This window comes from Odontesthes bonariensis, chromosome 1 (genome assembly GCF_027942865.1).
Source record: "Odontesthes bonariensis isolate fOdoBon6 chromosome 1, fOdoBon6.hap1, whole genome shotgun sequence".
NCBI lineage: Eukaryota > Metazoa > Chordata > Actinopteri > Atheriniformes > Atherinopsidae > Odontesthes > Odontesthes bonariensis.
The window spans coordinates 37,001,007-37,027,368 of record NC_134506.1 but is presented as its reverse complement, the minus strand read 5'-3'; the positions used below and the strand labels follow the sequence as shown (position 1 = coordinate 37,027,368).

The following is a 26,362-nucleotide window of genomic DNA, read 5'->3' as shown; positions in this document are numbered from 1 at the left end:
TCTAACGCAGACACTCTGGTGCACCTCCTCAAAATTGTAACTCACCGCAGACAGTGCCGCAGACATCGCCGCAGGGAGGAGAGAAAGGAGGCCTCTGATTGGTCAACTCTACATCCGCTCTACACTATGCGTATTTCCGGTTTGCTAACCGGCTGACGCTAACCGTGCTAACCGTGACGATTCTTTCGCCTCTCTGCCAGCTCCAGTAGTAGCAATATTTCTTCTATTTCTAGATCGATCAGCTGCATGTCAATCAAAGTGCGCATTCGTCCAGTCGCCATTGTTGTTGAATGACCTCCGTAACCGTAACACCCACAATCCTAGCTTGTTCGTGATTGTCCCTCTTGCGTTGTGGTTTGGGATTAACATGGCGCAGACAGCGCTTCAAAATTAGGCATAAATCAAAAATAACTGCGTCGTGTCTGCGACAAGCTCACTGCGACACACTGCTGCGAAGTATACACGAGCCTTAAATCAGCCTTAACTGCGCAGGGGGGAAGGTAAACACAAATGGAAGCCGTCTTTGCCGTTTCTGAGAAGTCGCATCTGAAAGATAGCATCTTAACTTTGTAAACCTTTTCAATCGGAACACGAGCCAGCTGAATCTATGCACAACTTTAAGCAGACGCATCGCTTTCTCTCGGACGTGGTGGATTACGACGTTAATCATTTCAGACCATTCACTACAATATATGGGTGGATTAAAAATAAAAGCGCTTATAAAACAAAGCTTCCTTGGCGGAGGTCTGCACTCTCTGAGTGCATTTCTAGTTAAGAAATGATTCTGTCTTATAACTGAGTTTGAAACATTCACTTATTTGACCAAAGAAGAAAAAATGACAGGATTTAAATTATTTTCAATTTGTTGTCAGTGTGTCCTAGGGTGTGTACTGCAGGCCATGAAATTATACCACAGAGCAAGAGGACATTGTTAAGAATGAGAGCTGATACTCACCAGTGCTTGAAAAACAAACAGACCAATTCCCTGTGGCGTACTGAATATTTCCTATTATTCTGCTATTAATAGGAAATTTAACTCTTCTTTTTCTCCTTAGATCACAGGTAAAGAGCAACAAGAGCATTTATTTTTCATTTATCAAACAGGCTTCAGAAATAAATAGCAAACAATTAAAATCTCTTTGTGAGTTGCATGTGTTGGAATGCAAATGATAATAAAAGCAATTACAAAATGCCAATTAAATCAAAAGCAGAACAATCAAGAAGCTGCTTACTTTCATGGAAACAATATTAATTTAAAAGTAAAGATGTAAATTCCCGGTCACTAATTTAATCCTATAACCCTTTTTATCAAATATATCCAAACAGTGAATACGGTAGATTTTCTGATGAGAAACCTATTTTGTACCAGATTGCTTTGCAGGCTGTTGTCTAATAAGACTTTAATTACACAGGAGGCAGCAAATAAACATATGCATCTGCTCTTGTTTTAATTGAGGCGCTTAAATATCAAAGGAAGGGTTGTGGGACGGGACATGGATAGTTATTCCAGCTAAAACTTATTACAGAAGTGTGATTGTTTTGCTCTCAGAGTCCTGCAATGATAAATCATTGTAAAGTAAGACTATCCTAGGACAAAAGCAGCCCTGGTATTGTTTTTCTGAATTGCCGTTATTCAAATTGAAATACCTTATTCTGTTCGCAGCTGGAAGCCACGGCCTCAAAGGATTTATTGGAGATCAGAATAAAGGAGAAAAAAGTAAAGTTGTAAACAAATTTTTCTATAGCGAAAAACAGAGCTTACAAAGCAGTTGTCAAAAAGCATTAGTGTACTCATCAATTCTGCTAAGTTTTGTACTTGTTGCCAAGGGCACATATGATTTACTAAAAAAAAAGTTAAAAAAAAACACAGCATACTATTAAACTAAAAAAGTTTATGAAGATCTGACTTAAGTGAAAATACAAAGTTATTTAAGAAAATCCTATTTAAAGTGACTCTCACTCTACTATGGCCCTGTTCTAAGTAGCTCTTAGCTTGACTCTCTCTATACTATTCATAAGTACTTCACCTGACCCCACTTCAAAAAACTGAAATATACCTTTAAGTAGATATTTTAGTAGATTTACTCAAGTATTGCACTTAAGTTTAGTACTTGAGTAAATCTCTTTTCCTCCTCTGTGCGCTGTAGACCATCACACATATGCCAATGCTGTTTTAATCTCAAAGGAATGCCGCTTTAACACCTGAAATCCCTATCCTTGATCATGTGGGCAGATAAGGCTTACAAAATGGATGAAAGGTTCCTTTTCACCCAGAGAAATTGCATTATTCTCATCAACAGATAACTCAAATGCCAGGAAAGCAGTACAGCACTGCTTGTGAAATGCTTAGCCATACAGATAGCACTGACACATGTAATGAGGTATATAATCGGATCAATGCAGCAGAAGAGTTATAACACACAGGGAAGTGGTCTTTTAAGAGCTCTCATTTCCAGTTGTGGTGTCCTGCAGGTTTTTGTTCCATTACAGTTTCAGTTTTTTCGTTAAGAGTTAATGAGCCACAGCTGGTCTATTTCTAACTGATGCCTTCTGGGAGGAACATAAAGCTGCAGGCATCGACTCTGGAAAACCAGAATCAAGATATTTTCTTACTTCCTTTTTCCCATAAGGATTTCAAAGCGTTTTATTGCCAAAGAGTAGTCCACAGCAAAGAAACCAGTGTTGCAATTAGTCTCTGACTTTGGATTTACAGTTTCTTGCAATATTTACATTTAGGAAAGCTGTACAACTGAGGCGCAGTAGCTTTTGTGTGACTAAGTGCAGATTTCATACATTGTGAAAATGTATATAACAAACACCAGAGACCTTTGGGCATACACTCATGTTATTTTTGTTTTGAGTTACTATGCCAGCGGTGTTAATAACCCTCTTTAGCAGAGACTTTAATCAAAGTCGAGGCACAGCGATTGATTTCTTCATGTTCATCTATGCTGTGATTTCCACGCAGTGTGAGAGCGACTCACACCTTTGTGTGGATCTTACAATCTAGTAAGATCAGTGAAGCAGCCATGTCAGGCACACAGTCCAGGAGCACCTAAAAAGTCAATATGTTTTTGCCTCTCACTGCCCTAAGCTTAGATGGAGGGAAGCCTTTGAGGTGACAGCGGTGTGCTTTTCATGTGGTGGACCTAATTATTTTTACAGCTTCTCGAACTGATGTTAAGCTTTTCAGTGTAACCAATCTGCTCCCATTTTCACCGGAGCAATCTCATTGCTTGATCTAATTTGTGGGCAGATTCAGTCACAGACCCACCAAACCTCCTCAGTGCCCTTTGACTTACTCTGGTATTGACTGTCGCAACTTAATGATGTGAAACATGAAGTTAATTGCCCATCACACTGCTAAAAGTGGCATTTCTGGAGTAATTTAAAATCCCTAAATGACCAATTTGAAAAGACAGGGTATTAGATTTTGTTTAAAATTTGGTATGTTATGAAAGGTCAATGCTCCACAGATGAAGACTGCTTTCCTATCGAAAAGTATTTGTCTATAATATGTTCTTACTCATTAAAGAAACAGATAAGTAACATATATTCCTTTATCATTATTTATGAGGACTTGAACATGGAAAATGTCTTTAAAAACTGTTGTGAAATATGATTAATCAGTGGCAAAATTCTGAAAGATGGAACAACATTTAATATCACCATCTTCTCAAAGAGAATAAAAAAAAAAACAATAAATATTTGTCAATTACCAATTTGGAAACAGCTTAGCATAAATACTCACAACAAAAACAGCAAGGCAACACAATTTGCCCATCATGCCTTTGAAAGGGCGGCATAGGAATGCAGTGGAAAGCACTTTTTTCCTACAATAAGAAGGTTTAAGCCCTTGTCTATTGTGGCCTTTCAGTGTATCTTTGTATTCTCTCCCTGTGCTTGCATGGCTTTTCTCCTGATGCTCCAGTTTCCCCCAACATGTTAAAAGAGATGTGTATGTATGCTCTATGTCTGCGATCAACAGGGCTGTATGGGGTGTACAATGAGCCTTCTGTGACTCTCTGCAGGATTAAAGGGATAGTTCGCCTCTTTTGACATGAAGCTGCATGTCGTCCCATACGAGTAATATCATTTATGAATATTTTCTTACCCCCGCTGCGTACTGTGAGCCGAGTTCCGGCCTCGTTTTGGCGATGACAAAGGCAGTCCGGCTAGTTGGCAGGGGTTACAAAAATAAAGCGTTTTGCTTCTCAAAACAATGTGCGTTCAAAAGAGTAATACATTTGCATCACAAAATCGTTGTGCAGGAAAAAGTCAGACCTCACAATCGCTTGGCGCTATTTTCTCTCCCTTTGTATCACTGCGTGCTGCCACCTGCCGACAGCCGCACATGTTATGGTGTTTACTGCATACAGCATTGCAGTGATACGAAGGGAGAGAAAATAACGCCAAGCGATTGTGAGGTCTGACTTTTTCCTGCACAACGATTTTGTGATGCAAATGTAGTACTCTTTTGAACACATATTGTTTTGAGAAGCAAGACGCTTTATTTTTGTAGCCCCAGCAAACTAGTCGGACTACTTTTGTCAACGCCAAAACGAGGCTGGAACTCGGCTCACAGGACGCAGCAGGGGGTAAGAAAATATTCATAAATGATATTACTCGTACGGGATGTCATACAGCTTCATGTCAAAAGAGGCGAACTATCCCTTTAAGTGTATATAGTTGATGAAAAGATAGATGAATAGCCTATAAAGGTGCTTCATGAAGCATGTTATAATATACTTTTGGTACAAAATCCGATGAATGATGCATTCAGCCATTCCATCTTGTGAGCGTGCATGCCATCACACTGTGGTGATTTGCCCTCATGTTAACCTTGAACAGTGTTCACACCAGAGAAAGATCCTCATGTCGCTTACCATATAGTTGTAAGACTGGCAAAACAAAATCTATTTTTTTGAGTGTTTCTAACTGTCCTTGTTAGATATTCAATACAAACCCCCTCCGTCGACATCAGTGGGAAAAAATATTATTGTGTGACAATGTATTAATGGAACGTTGCTAAAGATCAGAATTCATGAAAATTGGATTCACCCGTGTTGCTGTGACTTTGTAATCTGTGGTAATGAGATGATTAAGCTGTAGCCACACGTTAGTAAGACAACAGAATCAGTTTTCATGTTGCAGCAACTTAACACTTGTGTGGCTACACTTTCAATCTGTGATAAATCAGCATGCAGTTGACATAGTTATTCAATCAGCCGTCTCAGCAAATGGAGGTAATAATATGATAGACCCGCATGCATATGAACATGTTTCTGAGCGGGTTTAGGATTACAAACCTTTAGAACCACAAAATCTGCCTCTGGTGTAGCCTCTAAACTTGATGCAATATGGATTACTTTGGTTCCAGTGATGGATGAAACCAACATCATCCTTTTTTAAACTTATCTCACTCTTCAGGCATTTTTAACGCATCCATCCATAGTCATGTCATCTCCCAGGTTCTTCCAGCCCTTGCTTAATGAGTTTAACAACTTCTCCAATGCCTGATGTTGTCCACAATTCAAACTGTGAGTTTAAGCAGGTGAATTAAGTCTCATTGATCTTATGACACTGTACTCAGCCACAAGAGATTGCTGGATATAATTACAATACATCCAAAGATAAAAATATAATAAAAATGACATCTAATTTATCCAGGCCTTGCATGTGCTCTATAGCCATACAAGAGCTCACCCAATATCATGAGTGCAACAAATCACGATAGTCCCATTTTGTGGCAACAGTTTAGCTTTCAAATCCCCATACAATAATGGTTATGACTTTATTATCTCATTCCCATGCATTGGTAATCGGGGCCATAACTTAATAATATAGAGCCATGCAATAATTTTCAATCCAATGTCTCCAGAGGAGCTTCGTAAATTATTGAGTTGCTTCTCGATAATCTGCAGGTGGTGTCAATTCTCCAACCAGAGCTGCTGAAGAGGCTGCGGCAAGTTAACGTTAGAAAAGGGCAACAGTCAAACCTCAACTTAAGAAAAACTACAGACAAAACTGGACAAACTCACCCAGATAAAGCAGTTGGGGATCGAATCGCTGCAGCATGAATACAGTCAACTAAACTTAAATAGGTCTAGGTGCTCTGTACAAGCTCCAAAATTCCATCATTTTGCATCTTTTTGTAAAAAAAAAGAAAAGAAAAGAGTAAGAGTATTACAATAATGATAATAATAATAATAATAATAATAATAATAATAATAATAATACAATCAAATGCCTAATAAAGCTGCTCTCATTCATATTTTTCGACTGTCAGAAATAGTGACTGCAAACCTACCCATCATGTCGATCTAACCTTAACCCATTTCCAGGCTGTCAGTGCTCTGACAAAATATAGATTTTTATAACCACAATGTCATCTGACAAAATTATCATTCAACTAACTTAAACGCAACATCTGTGCAGTGATTTCAGTTGTACTAAGGCTCTGTTTACATTAATTCATTTCACCATTTCTTCGTGTCGGCGTCTTGCAAACTATTTACATTTACACACAAAGTTGCTGTCCTCTCAATAAAAGCCTAACTGTTTACTCTGAAACGGGGATCGGCTGATTCGCTAGTCACTAATCAGCCATCACATCACATGATCACCCTTGCATCTGGAGCATGCGCAACTGCTTAGAAAACACGACCTACAGGTGCATATTGCCTTACACACATGACGAATGATGAGAGAGACACTGGGACGGGAAAGTCCAAAGGCATTTGCAGTTTTCCGTTGTCTCCCTTCATCACTCAAGTAGTACAAGGTGTAAGCAACCTTGGTAAAAACGTCGATGGGCCGTCTCATTCTTGTTGTTTTCTTTTCCACCTGTGGACGTAGTCGCTCGGACAGATTTATCAGGGCTGCTCTGGACATTCGAAAGTTCTCGCGCCATTCTTCGGTGACAACAACTTGGTCCACGAAATTCTCCCACCATGCGCTGCTTCTTCCCGGTCTAACCCAAAAGTGGTGCTCCATGTACGGCTTGCACTGCGGATCCTCGTTTCTCCCCGTTTACAACTGCTAAAATCAGCATCGTATGCGAATGCTTACGTGGGCTCCGGCGTCTTTGAATCCTTCCACCTATGAAGTCGTATTCCAGTATTTTAATGTAAATGGACAGTGCATCCGCGATGGAAACGATATAGAAACAGATCAGTATAAATGGCACCTTAGGCTACCTTTACACGGAAACGATCTGAAACCAAAACGCAAAAGTGGCGTTTCGTTTTCACTCTTAAATCTGCGTTTAGACGAGCGTTTTAGGGTGAAACTCTGCGTGCATACGGAAACGCAAAAGTGTGTGACGTTTCATTATCGATGCAGTAAACACGCCAGATGGCTAGGTGGAAACACTACCAAGACCAAGTCTTTCTACCACTGCATTCATGAAGTTATCCCACCACTGAGAAGTCCTCCCAGGTCTCACCCACAGCTGGCTAGGTCGCCTGTTCTCTCTATGAACTTCAAGAATTTCGAGAACGTAGTTCATATTTTTGGTCTGTTCTTTACTACTCTCGCTCATCATTGCTGTTATGTGATGAAATGACTCTTGAACGTCAATTACCGCGAGTTGAAAGTCCGCAGGGACGGACATGTTGATAGCCTACTGATGTGTTTCCCATGGTTTCCTGGCTTGTCACGTCATTTCTATGTGATGAGAAACGCAGTTTTGCGTTTTCATCGTTTACACGGTAGCGCGACAGTGGAGCGTTTTCAAGAATTCCACTCTTGAGGGCGTTTTCACTTTTTTGCGTTTTCATGCCCCCAAAACGCTGTTTCCATCTAAACGATATAGTGCATCCGCAAAAAGGTTTTGCGTTTTTAACCCGTTTTCGTTTCCGTGTAAACGGCCCCTTAGATGTATAATAACTTTACAGAGAATTAGTAGCAGGAGAATGTCAGTCAGAATGAACACACGATCCACAGTGTTTTGGTGTCAGACATGCGTCAGTCAATGACTCTAGTTCCCTTTCCGTAGAACTTTATTGGAACAAGGATGTTTATTACCTATAGAGCGCACCTGAATATAAGCCGCACCCTCTAATTTTAAAAACAAAATCCATTTTGTACTTGTATAGGAGGCACCGGATTATAATTATTACAGGCTCAGAACTAGACCACCGTGAACTATTCGTTAATTTTATTGGTCTAATGTGACGAGGCAAAATATTTTTTTGCCGGCATGAAAAAAAAACAAAACATATATTAGCAACACCTTATTATAAGCCGCGGTGCTCAAAGCCTGTCAAACTGTGTAGATTAGTAACTGATGTTTGGATGCTACATATAAAAAAGATGCTAAAAGAAATATGTTTTACAGCAATGAGTAATTCATACAGCAATGATACAAGATGCTCAGTGTCCCTCATCAGTGATCAACATGCTAATTAGCCCTGAAATACGAAAAGAGAACTCCTTTCTAATTTCCATGAAGAACAGGCTGCTCTGTCACTCAATAAAGCACACTTGTAATTTGCACACTCTAATCATTTTTGACATAGTGTCAGAATTGGTCTTGTTCCTGTGGGGAAAATGTCATACATAAAGCTCATGATCTATCTATCTAAAGACTTGTTCCCACAGAGCTTATAACTGCTTACTCCTACTGGGCAATTTTTATAATCAATTTTATGTCGTCCTCACACACAATAGATTTTTTCTAATTACTACCACACAGTGTAAGCACTTGATCATATGACATAATGTATATGTCGAAACACGTCAGTCAGTATTTCATTCATAATATCTGTACGTTACTATGTGTACACATTTTTTCCCCTTAAAACTTCAGTCAGATGTAAAAACTGTAACTTCACACTCTCAAAATTAATCATGGAACGCAGGTCTTGTTGCTTTGTGCTTTCCTGTGCCAGTGCTTCACCATTATTCACAATGGCTGGTATACCCCCCCCCAAAAAGGGACTGCTGAAAAAATATTTCCAGACTTTTGAAAAAGCGAGTGATGTCAGTGGAGTTTCTGGGGTGAGTGCAAGTTGATATTTCCCCTGTACGACTAAGAAAAGCAGGTGTTTTTTGTTAAACACATAATTCTAAATAAAAATATTAAATTGCTCTGATTTCCCAGCCTGAATGAAATAATGTGCCCCAGGAGTACAACATGTAGGACCTATTGGAAGGTTTGCTTCTTTTATTATGTATAGAAAACAGTCAGATATTCCCACTCTAGCATTTAGCTTCTAGCATTGTTGTAGATATTCAATTGTAGATATTCAAGTATCCTTAAAAAAAAAGGCTTTAAAATCAGTTTACCACTAAGAACTACATTTAATTTATCAACACGTCTCTACTACCACAATTGAACTGTGCTTCTCTCCAGCACCTCACTGCATACATTTATATGGTGGAATGACCTACCGAGCACTACCAGAACAGGGGTGTTCCCGTCTATCTTCAAGAAACTCTTGAAGACTCAGCTCTTCAGAGAGCATATCCTATCCTAGCACTTACCCTGTACTTCCCTACTCCCTCTACTGCACTTTATCTTTCTGTACTTCCCTCTCTATCTCTACACTGTCACACTTGTCACCTCTGACAGAGTCTGACTAGTGGTTTCCTTCTATGTTGCTTATTGTTAGCTTTGATGTTATATCCTCATTTGTAAGTCGCTTTGGATAAAAGCGTCTGCTAAATGCATAAACATATATGTTTGCAGTTTTATATGTATACAGTTTTTTATATCAAGTTGATGACGCTAATACAGATAGCTCTTTGGCAGCCAGCATTAACAATAGATAGAATAATAGGTATGTAGTAATGAAATTGTGCCATGGTGAGCCGACACCAAAGGCAATGGTGACCAGATACCGGGCCTTGAATAAAAAGCCGTTGGCAAGCCATTTACCAATTAGAAAATATTGCTGGGAACAATTTAGGCATATGTGACTCATATATGAGTATATGAGTGTACTAATTTTAAGGTTCGACAAAGGTGTGTTGTTTCAATCTGGTATTTTGATGTGGTGAGTCCTCTAAGATAAATAACTTTGTATTAGATAGTAATTCTGTAGCGGTGCATTGTAAACCAATGACTGGTGGTTAATGTTCAATAGTTTGCATTCGTGAGTCAACTATAAAATATATCAAATAAATAAGCACTTCTACATGCCACTAGAAAAAACAAACAAAAAAATTAATAATTATGTCAGTTGGACTAAAACCAAACTTTTGAAATACATTTGAATGTGTTATTTTGACTAAAATCTTAAAAGCAGACTAATACACCCAGATCATGTAGTTTGGGATCGTATCTCTCTGCACGTTTACACTCAACCCAATCAGGAGATGCTGCTGTCCCCTTTGCCTCCCCCTCCCACTTTTCTGTTTCTAGAAGTCAGGTGAAGAGGCAGTTGGAGAGACTGAACCGGAACAAGGCTGCAAGTCCAGATGGTGTCAGCCCCCGAGTCCTGAAGGCCTGTGCAGAGCAGCTCTGTGGGATTCTGCAACACCTTTTCAACCTTAGCTTGACCCAAGAGAAGGTACCACTGTTGTGGAAGACATCCTGTCTGGTTTCGGTACCAAAGAAAACTCACCCTTCAGACATCAATGACTACAGACCTGTTGCCCTGACATCCCACATCATGAAGGTCCTGGAGAGACTCCTGTTGACCCACCTGTGTAAGCAAACCAGCACATATCAGGACCCCCTGCAGTTTGCTTATCGCCATGGAGTTGGAGTTGAAGACGCTATCATACACCTGCTTCAACAAACCCACTGTCATCTGGATAAAGCAGGCAGCACTGTGAGGATCATGTTCTTTGATTTCTCCAGTGCATTTAACACAATCCAGCCTGATCTGCTTCGTCTGAAACTCCAGAAAACTCAGGTGGAGGCCTCAACAATCACCTGGATTAATGACTACCTGACAAACAGACCACAGTTTGTCAGACTGAAGAATTGTGTGTCTAACCAGGTGATCAGCAGCACAGGAGCACCACAGGGGACTGTACTCTCACCATTCCTTTTCACTCAGTACACTTCAGACTTCCAGTACAAGTCAGACTCCTGTCATCTACAGAAATATTCAGATGACTCTGCAGTTGTCGGGTGTATCAGAGATGGACAAGAAGCTGAGTACAGAGAGCTGGTGGACCGCTTTGTGGCATGGTGTGGGAACAATCATCTCATCTTGAATGTTAACAAAACAAAGGAGATGATTGTAGATTTCAGGAGAAACAGGGTCAGATCAAACCCTGTTTCCATCATGGGAGAAGAAGTGGAGGTGGTTGAGGAATATAAATACCTTGGTGTTCATGTGGACAACAGACTGGACTGGAGACACAACAGTGAAGCAATCTATAAGAAAGGACAGAGCAGACTGTACTTCTTGAGGAAGCTAAGGTCCTTCAAGGTTTGCAACAAGATGTTGCAGATCTTCTACAAGTCTGTTGTTGAGAGCGTCATTTCCTCTTGCGTCATCTGTTGGGGCAGCAGCATCAGAACCAGGGACCTAAAAAGACTCAACAACCTGATAAAGAAGGCTGGTTCTGTTCTGGGGATGACTGTGGAACCTCTGGAGACAATAATGCAAAGAAGGATTTTGCATATAATCAAGAGAATTATGGACAACCCTGAACATCCTCTCCATGAGACTGTTATCGGAAAACAGAGTCTCTTCAGTCAAAGGCTTCTTCAGTTTGGATGCAAAACGGACCGCTACAGGAAATCTTTCCTGCCCACAGCCATCAGCATCTATAATAACTCCTTGATTTAATTGAGCTACATCAACATTTAATTTCACTCTGGGATAAATAAAGTATTTTTGAATTGAATTGAATTGAAATGGTCTTAAATGTGCCCCAAACGGTGCAGTGAATTTGTCTAAATGTACATGTACAAAGATCTCCCATAAAGAAAGTTGAAAGTGGGATCATTTTTTGATTCTTTTCTCACAAAGTGAACAGCGTTGTGGCATCAGACATACAGTACTTGTTTGATAACTCTATTTTGCTAGCTGCATGTATACTGGGACAATGACGTTGGTCCAATTTACAAGTGAAAATAGCCATAACCATTGTTCAACTCAACTGTTCTTGTAACTCGGATGACTGTTTTGAAAGCTTGAACATTTTGACTTCTGGGATTGACTCAGATGTCCAAAACAATTAGCACTACCCACCCTAAACACAGCACACTGGTTAACATCAAGGTGTCCTCAGTAAGACACTCATTCTGCTCTGCTGTATCTTTATAGAGTGCCATTCCTGCCTACTATACAGTGACTTCCTGTGCCAAGAAAGAGGGCTGCAATGTAGGCTATACAATATAACTGCCAATTATTTTGATTTTAATTAATAAATTAATTGATTTTGATGTATTGATACGGTCGATCACAGTATCTTATTAAAGAGACTTGAACATGTTATTGGGACTAAAGGAACTGCATTAGCCTGATTTAAGTCATATTTATCTGATAGATTTCAGTTTGTTCTTGTAAATGAAGAATCTTCCTCACACACCAGAGTAAGTCATGGAGTTCCTCAGAGTTCTGTGCTTGGACAAATTCTTTTCACTTTATACATGCTTCCATTAGGTAACATTATTAGACAGCATGGCATAAATTTCCATTGCTATGCTGATGATACTCAGTTTTACTTATCTATAAAACCAGATGAACCCAATAGGTTGGTCAGACTACAAGCATGTCTTAAAGACATAAAGACCTGGATGACTCAGAACTGTCTGCTTCTAAATTCAGACAAAACTGTAGTCGTCATCTTTGGACCTGAGCGCTCTAGGGAGAAATTGTCTAGCTATATAGTTACTCTAGATGGTATTTCCTTGGCTTCTAGTTCTACAGTGAGGAACCTTGGAGTTATTTTTGACCACAATTTATCATTTGACTCGCATATAAAACAGGTTTCTAGGACTGCTTTCTTTCATCTTTGTAATATTGTTAAAATCAGGAACATCCTGTCTCAGAGTGATCCACAAAAACTAGTCCATGCATTTGTTACTTCAAGATTGGACTACTGTAATTCTTTATTATTGGGCTGTCCCACATATTCTCTGAAAAGCCTTCAGCTGATCCAAAATGCTGCAGCCAGAATTCTGATGAGAACTAACAGGAGAGATCATATTTCTCCAGTGTTAGCTTCTCTTCATTGGCTCCCTGTTAAATTCAGAAAAGAATTTAAGATTCTTCTCCTTGCATATAAAGCTCTTAATGACTGAGCTCCATCATATCTTAAAGATCTCATTATAAGATATTTTCCTAACAGAGCACTTCGCTCCCAAACTGCAGGTTTACTTGAGGTTCCCAGAGTTTCTAAAAGTAGAATGGGAGGCAGAGCCTTCAGTTATCAGGCCCCTCTTGTGGAATAAGTTGCCAGTAAATGTACGGGAAGCAGACACCCTTTCCACTTTTAAGACTAGGCTTAAAACTTTCCTTTTTGATAAAGCTAATAGTTAGGGATGGCTCAGGTGATCCTGAAACATCCCATAGTTAAGCTGCTATAGGCCTAGACTGCTGGGGGGCCTCATCTGTCACACCTTTCCTCACTTTACTCTCTTTTTCCCCTGTTTAATTTCTCAAATGACATTATGTACATGTGACATTATTGCGGTCATTAACTCGTGTTTCCCTGTTCCAACAGATATCCTTTGAATGGTGTTACAGTGGTTCCCCCCCCTTTTCTTTCTTCTCAAACCCCAGCTGGTCGAGGCGGATGGCCACCCTTCCTGGCTTCTTGGCTCTATATGAATGAATTGGATATTTTACAAATAATTATGATTACAATGAACTGAATTCAAGTTCAAGTATCTCGGGGTCTTGTTCACGAGTGAGGGACGAATGGAGCAGGAGATTGACAGGCGGATCGTTGCGGCGTCTGCAGTGATGCGGGCTCTGCACCGGCCCGTCGTGGTGAAGAAGGAGCTGAGCCAGAAGGTGAAGCTCTCGATTTACCGGTCAGTCTATGTTCCTACCCTCACCTATGGTCACGAGCTGTGGGTAGTGACCGAAAGAACGAGATCGCGAATACAAGCGGCCGAAATGAGTTTCCTCCGCAGGGTGTCTGGGCTCTCCCTTAGAGATAGGGTGAGAAGCTGGGTCATCCGGGAGGGGCTCGGAGTAGAACCGCTGCTCCTCCGCATCGAGAGGAGTCAGATGAGGTGGCTCGGGCATCTGGTTAGGATGCCTCCTGGACGCCTCCCTGGTGAGGTGTTCCGGGCCCGTCCCACTGGGAGGAGGCCCCGGGGAAGACCCAGGACACGTTGGAGAGACTATGTTTCTCGGCTGGCCTGGGTACGCCTCGGGGTCCCCCCAGAAGAGCTGGAGGAAGTGGCCGGGGACAGGGACGTCTGGGTTTCTCTGCTCAAGCTGCTGCCCCTGCGACCCGATCCCCGGACCAGCGGAAGATAATGGATGGATGGATGGATGAATTGAATTCCAATTGGCTTGAATTGGACTTTATTATTTAAGTGCCTTGAGATGACATTTGTTGTACTTGGCGCTATGTAAATAAAAATTAATTGAATTGAATTGAATTGATTTCATTGCAGTCATTTTTAAATGACTGCAATGAAAATTAAATAAAATAGATCTGTTCTCTAAATCTTTGAAGGTAATCTTAGCTTGAGTGCCCTCGGTTAGATATTACATGTCACAAGACTTCTGATAACTCAAAAAATGCTTGAAACAAAGGGCTTTGTCCTTAAATTTGTTCTGTTAGGAGTGACAAATTTGTGTATTTAATACAATGGTGATTAGTGGAACTCAACTGTGCATCAAATAAAATTCAAATGTAAAATGAATGATTTTTTTTTTTGTTGGAAGACAGAAACACACCCAAACAGCAGATCACAGGACTAAATGAAATAAGCTTTTTATTTAAACACATACCATTTGAATCACCAGCATGTCATACCAGTCACTGGGAAATGTCTCAAAACAATTATGCTAGTTGAGGATGTCGCTGCTTGAAATGTAATGAGACGTTAGTGGTAGTATTCGTCATGTCAATAACAACAAAATGTAACGACACAAGCTTCTGCCTCAAGTCAGCTGCACCATCACCGTCTTTGCAAATAACTTACCGTCAGCAGCAGAGGACGGCTTTCTTTGACAGCTCCCACACAGCCCAGACAGCCAATAACCATGATGATTGTCCCCACTGCGATGAGTAGGTTGGCAGCCGACAGCGAGGGAAGGGATGATGATAGGGTGGCAAAGTTTCCCTGGGTCACCGAGAGCCAGACCCCCACCCCCAGTATGCCACATCCTCCCAACTGCAGAAGAAGCACAAAGAGACATGAAACTGTCAGTGTGCAAACAGCACAGACAAACGCTGTCAAGCATGACACTACACATAAATATTCAGGTTTGTTGTGACTTTATGTTTGTTTTTTTTACACCGCTTGCTGTTAAGGATGTGCAGAGAGAAAACAAAATGTCTTTTCGAAAAAAAAAAACCTCAAGAACAGAAGCAAAAGTTTGTGTGAAAGATCAAAATAGTTTGTAGATCAAAGCAGCCCCCTTTCCAAGCAACAAAGTTTAAATAAAAAGCTATGCATTCAGGGAAATATGCTGGTTTGCCTTTTTGTTAAAAACTTTTATAAGACCGGTAGCAAATTTACATCTGACCAGTTAACACAAGGCTGCAGACTGCAGCAGCTACGCTTTGCACAAAGACTCCAAACAGGGAGACAACTTGCTTTCTTGTGTGCAACAGTAACAGTAGTTCCCCATTCGGCACCTGCAAAACTCGCTAATTAAAATGTCAAGTCTTGTTTACCTAAACGAGGAGGCTCCTGTTGAGTCACCAATAGAGACATATCTGATTAGTGTAAGTTTAACATCTGCTCTTTCTACCACCTGATGTGACACTAAAAGTCTCTTGTTTTCTTTACAGTTTACACAGTACACACTTGAAGTAGCTTTTGAATGAATTCTAAATCTCCCATCTACTGTGGCAGAGTGCTGCAGTGCCATGGCTCTGACACCATCTAAAAATACATTATGTTCTTCATATCAGAAATTAGAACCTATATACAGGTTTTTTTGAACATGCCAAAAATTAAGCAACCTACTCCTTTCCCATTTCCAGCTACAGTGATTACCCTCCATGGACAGGTACCACATATTACTCAAAATGACAACCTTACTGACTACTACTACAGTAGCAAAGGATTATGTTTGACTACCCTGCAGGCTATGGTAGACCACAGTTATTTCCAAACATGACTTTCTGAGAAAAACAGTCATTCATTTTTGACTGTTCGACAGCAGATAAGCCTGGGAGTGAGCTGCCAGCCACTGTGCAGACTGGTAAAAGGGATCTGTTTTATCTTCTTTATCTGGTTTACGCTTCTGTCAGTTTCAAGGCCTTCAATGCTATTTTGCCATTGCAACGATACAGCTCAACATTGCTAGAGTAAGCTCTAGTCTGTTTAGTTTCAGTATACCCTCAGCGTGGGCAGGATTATTATCATTATCTGCTTATCATTGCTGCATCATGTGAAGTTGTAGTGACACAGACAGTACACAGAACATCCCTGTGTGTTTATAGAGTGGTCATTGCAGACTGTTTCTAATGTGAGTTTATCAACTGTGCATTTCAGATTATCAAAAGAAAACAAAAACATCTAAACCCCCTTGTATATATGTACTCTGGGAATTGTAACTTTTGCACATTGGTATGATTTTCAACCGACTTCTCACTTCAGAAAACAAGTAAGCATGAGCAGGACCACATGTGAGATACCAGGGTTGACAACTGTTCTTTTGAAGCAGTGTTCACTCTTATTCATTCCCATTAAAGACAAAAAAAAAAAAAAAACAGATGTTAGTGCTTTCTTTTGGGAAGTTATAAGTAGAACCGGTCTTTGTTTTGGGGCTTGCAATGCAATGTAATTTTCACCTGATTTAAGAGTTGGTAATTTTTCAAATTTGTTTTAGCTTTGAGAAGCTTTATCCTACATGGTATAGTTTTGGAGCTTCAACGCATCTAAAAGTTGGTTAAGATTCCCTCAGTTCTTTTGAATTTTACAGAGGTAAGATGCATCTTTTCTTTTAGGGATCAATGAGTTATGGTTATCTAGCCCAGGGGTTCCCAAACTTTTCCATGCCAAGGCCCCCCAAGCAGTATTAGCTTCTGGCCGGGGACCCCCTTTGCAAACCCCAGACAATGCTACAAAATATGTAAAGAAACATCAACTTTTAGAACATATTTTCTTTCTTTTTTTCACGGACAGTAGCTCGCTGTGTGAATGCAGCAGATGGCCTGACTAAATGCTCTTCTTTACATCTGAAGAAGTCTGCCGGATGTTTTTGTATCAAGTGACGCTGAAGTTTCGAAGGTTTTAAACACTCATTTGAGAGGGTCTCCAGACAGAGGACGCATTTCGGGCAATCGTGGCAATTATTCTGTATGGCTGTAAAGCCAAACTTAATGTATGCTGCCTCGTACTTTCTGATTTTAGTTGGCCAGTTCTTAGTTTTTTTTTTGCAGCAGTGTCCTCCACAGCAGGGCTGTTGGTCTGTTCCTTCGGTCTCTTCATAGTCAAAAACCTGTCCATTTTGGCTAAGCTACCTACACGTTAGCTTGAGGAGCAGAGCAGCTTGAGAACAGGCGCAAACCGCCAGGTCTACGATGTTTTGACTGGCAGCCAATCAGAAAGACAAGCATGGCAAATAACATTTCGATATGACATATTATTATAAATTGTATTTTACAATACTGATTAAAAAAATGTGACTATTTTTTATAATGATGTGTAATAAAAAATTATTTTCTATTTTTTTATTTTTGCATTTTTTTCTTACCTTCCCTCCAATTTTCTGAGGCCCCCTAGCGCCCCCTGGCGGCCCCCACTTTGAAAACCACTGATCTAGCCCATTGAATTCAGGTGATGGTGGCCATTTGGATGACCAATGCAACTTGATCTCCAAATGGTAAGGACACCTTAACTGCAGCAAATTAATTAGGATTGGGCCAAAGTGTCTGTAGTTGTATTTACTCCCTTTGAATTAGCTCTTTAAATATCCTTAACTCATGAAAGACATTTAGCATGTTTATATGCTGCCTGGTCACACTCTCTCTCCCTGTTTGTTTTCTGTGTTGTCTGTCTGGACCGAAACTGGAATTTCCCCTCGGGGATTAATAAAGTATAATTGATTGATTGATTGATTGATTGATATTTTGAGGTTGGGCTGCATAGTTGTGTGGTGGTTAGCACGGTTGCCTCACAGCTAGAGGGTTCCAGGTTCAATTCCCAATCGATATATGTTCTGTGTTGAGTTTGCATGTTCTCCCCTATGTGTGGGTTCTCTCCCACCATGTTAGGTTAAATGGTGAATCTAAATCATGGTGAATGGTTGTGTCTCGTTTGCCTCTGTGTGGCCCTGTGATGGACTGGCAACCTGTCCGGGGTGTACCCTGCCTCTCGTCCAATAACAGCTGGGATAGGCTCCAGCCCTCCTGCAACCCTGATTTGGAATAAGTGGATATAGAAAATAAATGAATGAATGTTCTGAGATTCAGATGTAAAGCCTTGGCCTTGTGTGGTTGCACATTTTACACATCTCATATATTCCTGAATCCAAATGCTAAGTGGTGAACACCTGAGTGGACGCACAAATCTTTCCTCCAGTATAATGAAGGTAATGAGAGCTTATTCTTTGTTCTCTCAGTGATGAATTCCATACGTTTCCATTAAATCTGAGACCTTCCAAATATTCATTCATCAAAAATATAATTCATCATTGACGAAAGAAAGGGTAGCAATGTAACAGTTGTAACATTGTCATTGGCTTTTGTTGTGCTAACACACCATTTTAAGGCATACTTGTAATACTGAATGCGACCCGCTATGAAAATAAATTAAATAAATTGAAAGGTAGACTCATCGACCGGCAATTAGAAATGAAAAATGAGCTTTTTTAGCGGGGTTGGTCTTTTTTTTTTGTAATTGTCTCAATACGCACAGTCCTTTTGGAGTAAAAGCGGTATATCACAGACATTCTAACTGTCTGAAGTGACAGAAAACATGGGGATAGAAGATAAATATCTTTACCACCTATAAAAAAAACCCACTGCTATTAAGCTTTTATGGTGGTTACATTCTTCTAAGACTGCTGCCTCAATTAATTTCTAAGGTTATTTAATTTCATCAATAGATCATTTTCCCCCGAGTAGTCGTTTTTTCTTTTTACATGTTTAGGAATAACTAGTGGGAATTGCCCATTATAGAGGCTGAACTGTGACATGAAAATAATTTTTGCTCAAACGGTTAGGATTACATCATATACCAAGCATTGTTATTTGAGGTTATTGTTTAAAGATTTCAAATGCTGTGAGAGTAAATCTGCGCTGCTTGGAGTCCAAAGCCAACACGGGTGCTTAGCTTTTCTTCTTTCTATTTTTGGCATTTAAAATCCAGACTGTTTGCCTTCAGCAGCACATAATGACATTGAATAAAGTAAAGGTTTTCACATATATCTATGAGATGCATCCATCATTCACACTCTGCAATACGGCCGTTTGCCAGAACTCCCAAAGGCAATGAGAAAGAGTTACATAGCTAAATACGTGATTATTGTTTCCCCCCTTTTTGCTATAATTTCCAGCCCTAGCACAAGATCTTATCTAATGAGCTCTTGAGCTAAAAGTAGGGCAAAGTGAAGTAAAAAAAAAAAAAGGCCAATCCAATGGAGCTGGCTTCTCTTTCCAATCTATCATGGCAGGGAGATTTCAATAGCTTGTAAATGAAGGGTTTCCAGGTCACTCTTGTTCACAGTGGACCTTTACAAGGCACCAGAGAGTACTCCCTATGAGATGCCTGGACAGATGTTGTTAGTGGCCCAGACCCTAAAGCGGAATCAGTCAGAACTTTTTTTGTTGATAATAAGAATTATTACAGATTATTTATAACTTCCAATGACTCAATCAATTATTTAGTGTATAATCACAAAGGAAACTGTGAAGATTGAATAATATTTTAGAAAAATTTGAATGTCAGATCTTGGTAACATTTTCTCACTTGCAGTCAAAAATGATGATACAGTCAACTAATACAGACAAAGACAACGAATGCTCACATATGAGCAACTGGAACTAGCAAGTGGTTACCATTTTACTTTATAACTGATTTTAGCCTCCATTAGTGAAACCAATTCTATATTAAATATCAAATATTTGAATGTGAGACTGAGGTCTTGACACATTGAATCAATCCTTCAATAGCTGGTTCTGTTTGTGAGAATAGTTTGGAAAAATCCCCAAACCTCCATTCATCTAACAGCTTTTACATGCAGTTTTACTTTCATTCTGATCACAACAGTTCTTGATTAGCACCCATCCACAAAAACAGCTGCCTAAATCTTTACAGTCACACAGATTCACAGTATTTAAATTGATGCCACCATCTGGACTGCCTGCCCCTCTCACAGCAGGTCTGTGTATTTAAAGCAGAGCTTTTGGATCCAGCTGCTGATTCGGCCCAGGACTGTAACTCTTCTGTGTGAAGACATACAGTCTTCTTCCCTTCATATATTTTAACAGAACTACCTGCACTACATGAAAAAATCTGCGCACAGTGCAGCAGAAATATCTGCAGAGATATCATTTAGATCGTATGGTGATGAAAGCATGTCGTTCCATTTAATTTCCCCAATAACACTTCCAGTCAATATACCTGACTCCTTGTTTTTTATGTTCAGCATAATTGAGGTGGAATTTTTCAAATAAATCCATTCATTATTCATGAAAATTAGCGCCCTGATTATTTTGCACTCATGAGCACTATACAAATCATAGGTCAGGACTGCTTATCAAATTAACTATACTGATATTATAAAGGTCAAAACTTGAATTCTTATACATGCATCAGTGAAAATTGGAATGTGGAGGATTACTGCCAGATAGTTTAAATAGGTACAACAGCAAAGACTCGCAGTTTGAATTCATAAAATTCACGTATTACTCTGTTTGTGACACTGAAGTGTGAATCATGTGTACGGTTTGACCTTCGAAGCTGATTTCTTGTTTTTTAATCTGCTCTCTGGTTACAGCCTGGTGGTGAGGTTAGGAGGTTAATGGTGAAATTTTATCTAAGGAACAGAAATCAAAAGTTCAGTAACTCCTATGGTGTCATTTGTTTTTGTTTTTTGTAGAAAGATGAGACAATCTACACATGTAATGGACATTTTACATATAGTCATTTGGATATTAGATAATCATTTCAAACTGTAAGTTTGGACCTTTAAGTGTTTCTATATATTTTTTGACTGATCTTTTTCGGTTTAAAAAAAGAATACACAAAGTTGGATAGTTCTAGTGTTAGTGGAGAAGCGATGCTGAAGTCTTGGTGTAATTTTGCAATATAAATGTAGTATTGTATAAAATTTATGAAAATATTTTAAAATTTCTCATTAAACTGAATTCCAACACTATTTGATGAATAAAACTCAATAAACTGCTCTATCCAATTTTAATTTCAGTCAGACATGTCTGGAAAAAATTCAGTAGTTATCATCAGCTGCTTTTGAATGAACAATTTGGGCAGGAATCAGCACCTCATCATTGTCATCACCAGTGACATTTCAGTGATGTGTTGGGAGAATAAGATGGTTAAAAAAAAAGATATCCCTACCGGTATGTAGGTAATAAGAAGCTATTTTTTCCAGGTTTGACTTCCTCCTTTGCTCCGAGTTGATAAGTCATATTGCTGCTGATGGTATAGAGTTTGACACTTGAGTGTACTGAAATGACTCATGCTGACATTGTTCCTGAAAGGATATTTATTTTTTTTGCTTGGTCCTTTCCAGCAAATCTGTTTTTATTCCCAAAGCATCAAATACTATGGATTGTTGGCTCTGATGTTGTCTCTGCTTGCTGTTTGAATGATTATATGCAACAAACTACCCGCTTAGGATGAAGGACGGGTGATGGATTTGCTTCAAACACTCTATTTCACAACTTTAACTATGCAAGCTCTATAGAACCTATACAAAAAGCTGTCGTAAGCCTTGCTCCTTGAAATCATACGTGAGGGTTTGTGCAAGCCAACGAAAGATTGGAGTATTAAACTGGGTTGAGTTATGATTTTCAGTGGGTTCAGCATCATAATAGCAGCCTTTAGTTTCTCTTTAATCAGGGAGATTTGTGATAACCATAATGATTGTCAAATGTTTCATTTTAATCAAACCTGACTGGATTGGCCTGAAGCTTGCTTGTATTATATCTGATTGATGACATGGTTAAAGTCTACATTTGACCACTTCTCAGATTGTTCAATTCAAGGCAACTTTTGAGCAAAAAACTTGCCGCCATGTGGCTGCAGATTGTGGGTGAAACAAACTGCTTCATAATATCCCTTATGCACGTAAAAACCTCAGCACAACAGTGTGACAAACAAAAGTAGCCCATGCCATAAATAAGATATCGCACAAAAATCAACCAGTACACTTATGCAGAAGGCAGTTTCCAGTCAGTTGAACATAAGCACATTTCTGGTGTGTCTCCCTTAATAATGTCTGACTAGAGTTGAGGATTTGAAGTTTTAGCAACATGTGTATAGCTGAAAACAGCTAAATCTGAATATTTTCAGTGGTGATTCCACTGTTAGCCTGAGGATGACTCATCTATATTCATCAAAACAGTGGATAAAGCATTAGATTTGATTTCTTCAGTATTATACCTGTAGGTGTGACCAGGGCAGAGGTTGTAAGTGTTTTTGATCTACATTGAAAGAAGTTGAACTTGGCTCTGATGACACCAACAGTTTTCTTGTGTAAGAAAATTAAAAAAAATAAACGATGCCACTAATGAGCAGATAACTATTTATTAGTGGTATCCCACCATGCGGTTTTGGTTGTATTTTAAGAGATTTTGACATCTTCTCTTCTCCTCTTATGACTTCTGCCACCAACCAAAGTCAGTGGAGCCAAATCTCCCAGTGGACAGGTGGTTTTCCACTGTACACTTGAAGCATAAATAACGTATCTTACCTGAAAAGACCACAACGAGTACAGTAGATTAATGTGGGTAAATTAGTTAGTTAGTTACTGAGTCCCCAGACGATTGTCAGAACATAAGTTTTTATTTTAATTCGATTTTGTTCTAATTTAAATTTGGTCACAGCGCCATTTAAAAATGACTATGTGGGACTGTCTATGGGACAACACAGTGACAGCGCAGAATCTTTTTGTAGTGTACATAAGCAGGGTCTGACTTTTTTCTGTCTATTCCAGCAGTGTGGATGTTTTAAAACCTACTATGCAGATTAGTTTATAAGCCCGTGACACCATTCCAACACATCTGTCAGTTGAAACACTTTTATCTCCGAAAAGTGTACGTATGAACATATCTGGCTGAAAAGCACATTTTCTGACAAAGTGGATGTAGTTTTTAACAGTAAACTGCACTTTTAGAGATACTCTTTTCGTCTATTAGCTTCCCTGTGGGCTGTGAATCTCCTTTCAAGTCAAAATCACTGCTGTTATCTAGTTTGCTGATCACTCAGATATCTTTCCTCTTCTTTTGTATGCTGAAGATGGCTGCAGTTTTTAACTTGAGCTGTGGGGTGAAAAACTTGTCTGTGAAACTAAAAAAGCAAGGAAATGACTATCGATTTTTCTTTGATAATTTTCATTAGCCTCCATGTATAAAACATTATAATCAATAACACAAAACCGCTGCTAACATCTTGGTGCCTTCTGTAACATTTAAAGCAGATGCAAATTGCAATAAATTATGAAAAAAAACTTATTTTCTCGGGTATTTTTTGCCTTCAATGGACAGGACAGTAGAGAGAGCCAAGAATGGGGGTAGATAGACGCAGTCAGGATTCAAACTGCCGATCACTGCAGCTGCCATTGCCAATATGGTACATGCTCTGACCATTCGACCACTGAGCACCCCAGAAAAGTAATATGTAAAGTAATAAAGTATAATTCTACTGGCATAATCACCGAAACCATAATTAATGTGTATAGATATAATATGTAAAGTGTTTGAGGCAGTATATTCACAGTATAGTGACATATTTTCAGTATAGTTTAACAGACTTAAGAAAATCTTATTAATCCACAAGAAGAATTAAAATGATTCTTAATAAATACAAATCATGCACATTTTATAAAAAATGCAGCAAATTTGTATTTGTGTCGATTCTCATCACAGACTGTTTTCTGCCTTAAGATTGAAGATTTAAAGATGCAAAACATCCTGTCCCTTGTTGCTAAGGAGAGTACAAACATCCAGCTTCCTTCTAGCCCCTTCTCCACTGGATTTCACGGTGCAGAAAGACTCTTCAGCACAGGCTCGAACCCATGCAGGAAACACCTCATTAGGGAAACTGTAACCAACAGAATGTAGCGCTAATGAGAGCTGATAATTAAATTATGACATACAAACGTCTTTAAGCAAATGTGGTTGAACACATTTTTTCAAAATTAAATTGGTTATTTGAAATTTGAATATTTTGATGCTTGCTTCCCTTTTACACTACAAGCTATTTGAAAAGGCAAATTAATTCAGTTGAACAAATCAAATTCACACATTACATTTTTCATTTGAAGAAAAGCACCAATCCCCCTTCCTTATCTGCTCATGTTGACAAACATCTTTACAAGCAGAACTTGCAGGCATGGAATTGCATTTTCTGCATGACTGAGAGGAGCACAGTTCCATGCCACTGAAGTCTAAATCAGACTCGATACTGAAGCATTGGGATGAATTCTTGCCATATTGTTTTGGATTTCAGCAGCAGGTAGACAATTATGCTCCCATCATGGGTGCAAATAGCACAGGCAAATCAACTTTCCCATTAATGTCAGATTTTCACAACTAAGAACTCATACTAAATTTTACACTTAAACAAGTTTACAGACCTTATGAGGAAACAAAAAGACTGAAAATACAAGCAACATTTCATCATCTTCAGTATATGCTATTTATAAGGGAGACAGTATGTGTGGTGCAACATAACTCAATACCCACAGTACACAATTTCCCACAATTTATCAATAAAATACCGTGGCTATGTCACAGTTTTTTGGGGTATAAAAATGCAATAAATAAAAAGATTTGTCAGGCAACTGAGGTAGACAAAAATCTCATCCCACAAATCTGATCTCTTATTTGATCTGCTTTGACTTGCTTCACCAGATTACCACAGTTCACCAAGATAAGAGATTCTGTGTTTTTTTTTTTTTTATCTCTTTGTTGGCACAAAAACAAAATACATTTTTTAGGAGCCTTGTTTTGTGAGCTTTGTCATTGTGCCACTCCCTTTCTACTTGTAGGACTTAATAATTTCTCAGGGGTTCAGCGTTGGCCCTGCAAACTGTTTCAGCCATGCTTCACCCAAATGACACCTGTTTTTATTTTAGTTATCAGAATTGTACTCATGAGGGAACAGAGAGTCATAGAAGTGTGCTGACTGTCTCACTCACAATAATATGATATGATAAACAGCATATATAAACTGTTTCTTTTTTGTTGATTTTTTTATTTTGGTATTAGATATATAAAGAGGCTAAGGAAAAGGTAATAGATTTGGTTCAATTAAACCTTTTTGCAACTCCAATAAGTCTCAAAAATGATATGTTGGCATCATGAAAAGTAGCAACCTTTTCATTCTTTGAGTTCAGCTTTAGGCAACACTCACCCAAAATTTCTGCGAAAGTCATTCTGACCTGTTTCTGATGAGGTTGGGGTACCAAAATACCGATTCCAGACACGGCTAACTTGGCCCCACTTTCAACCAGAGCACAGCTCATTTTCAACTGTGGACAGGGATTTCACCCACTCGCATACTGTTTTTCTCATCTTGTCTCCGTTAGTAATTTGGCTGCCAAAGTGTAACCGAACAGCAACTGAAAATAAAAAGCAAAATTCTAGCCTAAAAATTATTTTTGGATAAAAAGAAAACTGAATAATGGTGTCACTAAAGTAGCTATTATGCCACTCCTCTATCATCACTTCCAGCCTTTCAACATGCACTTTTACTGGTTTAATGTTACCTAATTTAGGATGTTTCAAATCTTACAAAGCTTCATTTTCAATTTTCAGATGACAAGGCCAGTCCTAACAATATTACACAAAATGGTAGCCTCACAGTTTTCCAGCCTTCATTGCAAAACGACTGTTTTGCACAGTTGTTTGTTATAAAAAGATGTAAGACTTTTGTTTGTGTGTATATGGGCCTTGGTTCCTATTGCCAAGTAGAATGAAATATGACGATTTGCAGGTATGTAGGTGTTTGTTTGCCATGCAATGATGGTTATTTTACCAGAAGATACAGAAACCTGCAAATGTCTCAGTGCTGCTAAATAACCACAGGGTTGTTCTGAATATTCCTCTGACATTGTGCAAGTTT

The 26,362-nt window shown here is 39.1% G+C and overlaps 1 protein-coding gene across 3 annotated transcripts in view; it reads right to left on the bottom strand.

Annotated features, from left to right (window-relative positions):
* tspan4a (tetraspanin 4a) overlaps positions 1-26,362 on the bottom strand; it is a 180,841-nt gene that overhangs the window by 52,799 nt on the left and 101,680 nt on the right. For all 3 annotated transcript variants that reach the window (XM_075466290.1, XM_075466299.1, XM_075466283.1), the window contains one exon: positions 15,077-15,268. In XM_075466290.1, the coding sequence (XP_075322405.1) occupies positions 15,077-15,268 (192 nt within the window). The remainder of the gene's footprint in view (positions 1-15,076; positions 15,269-26,362) is intronic.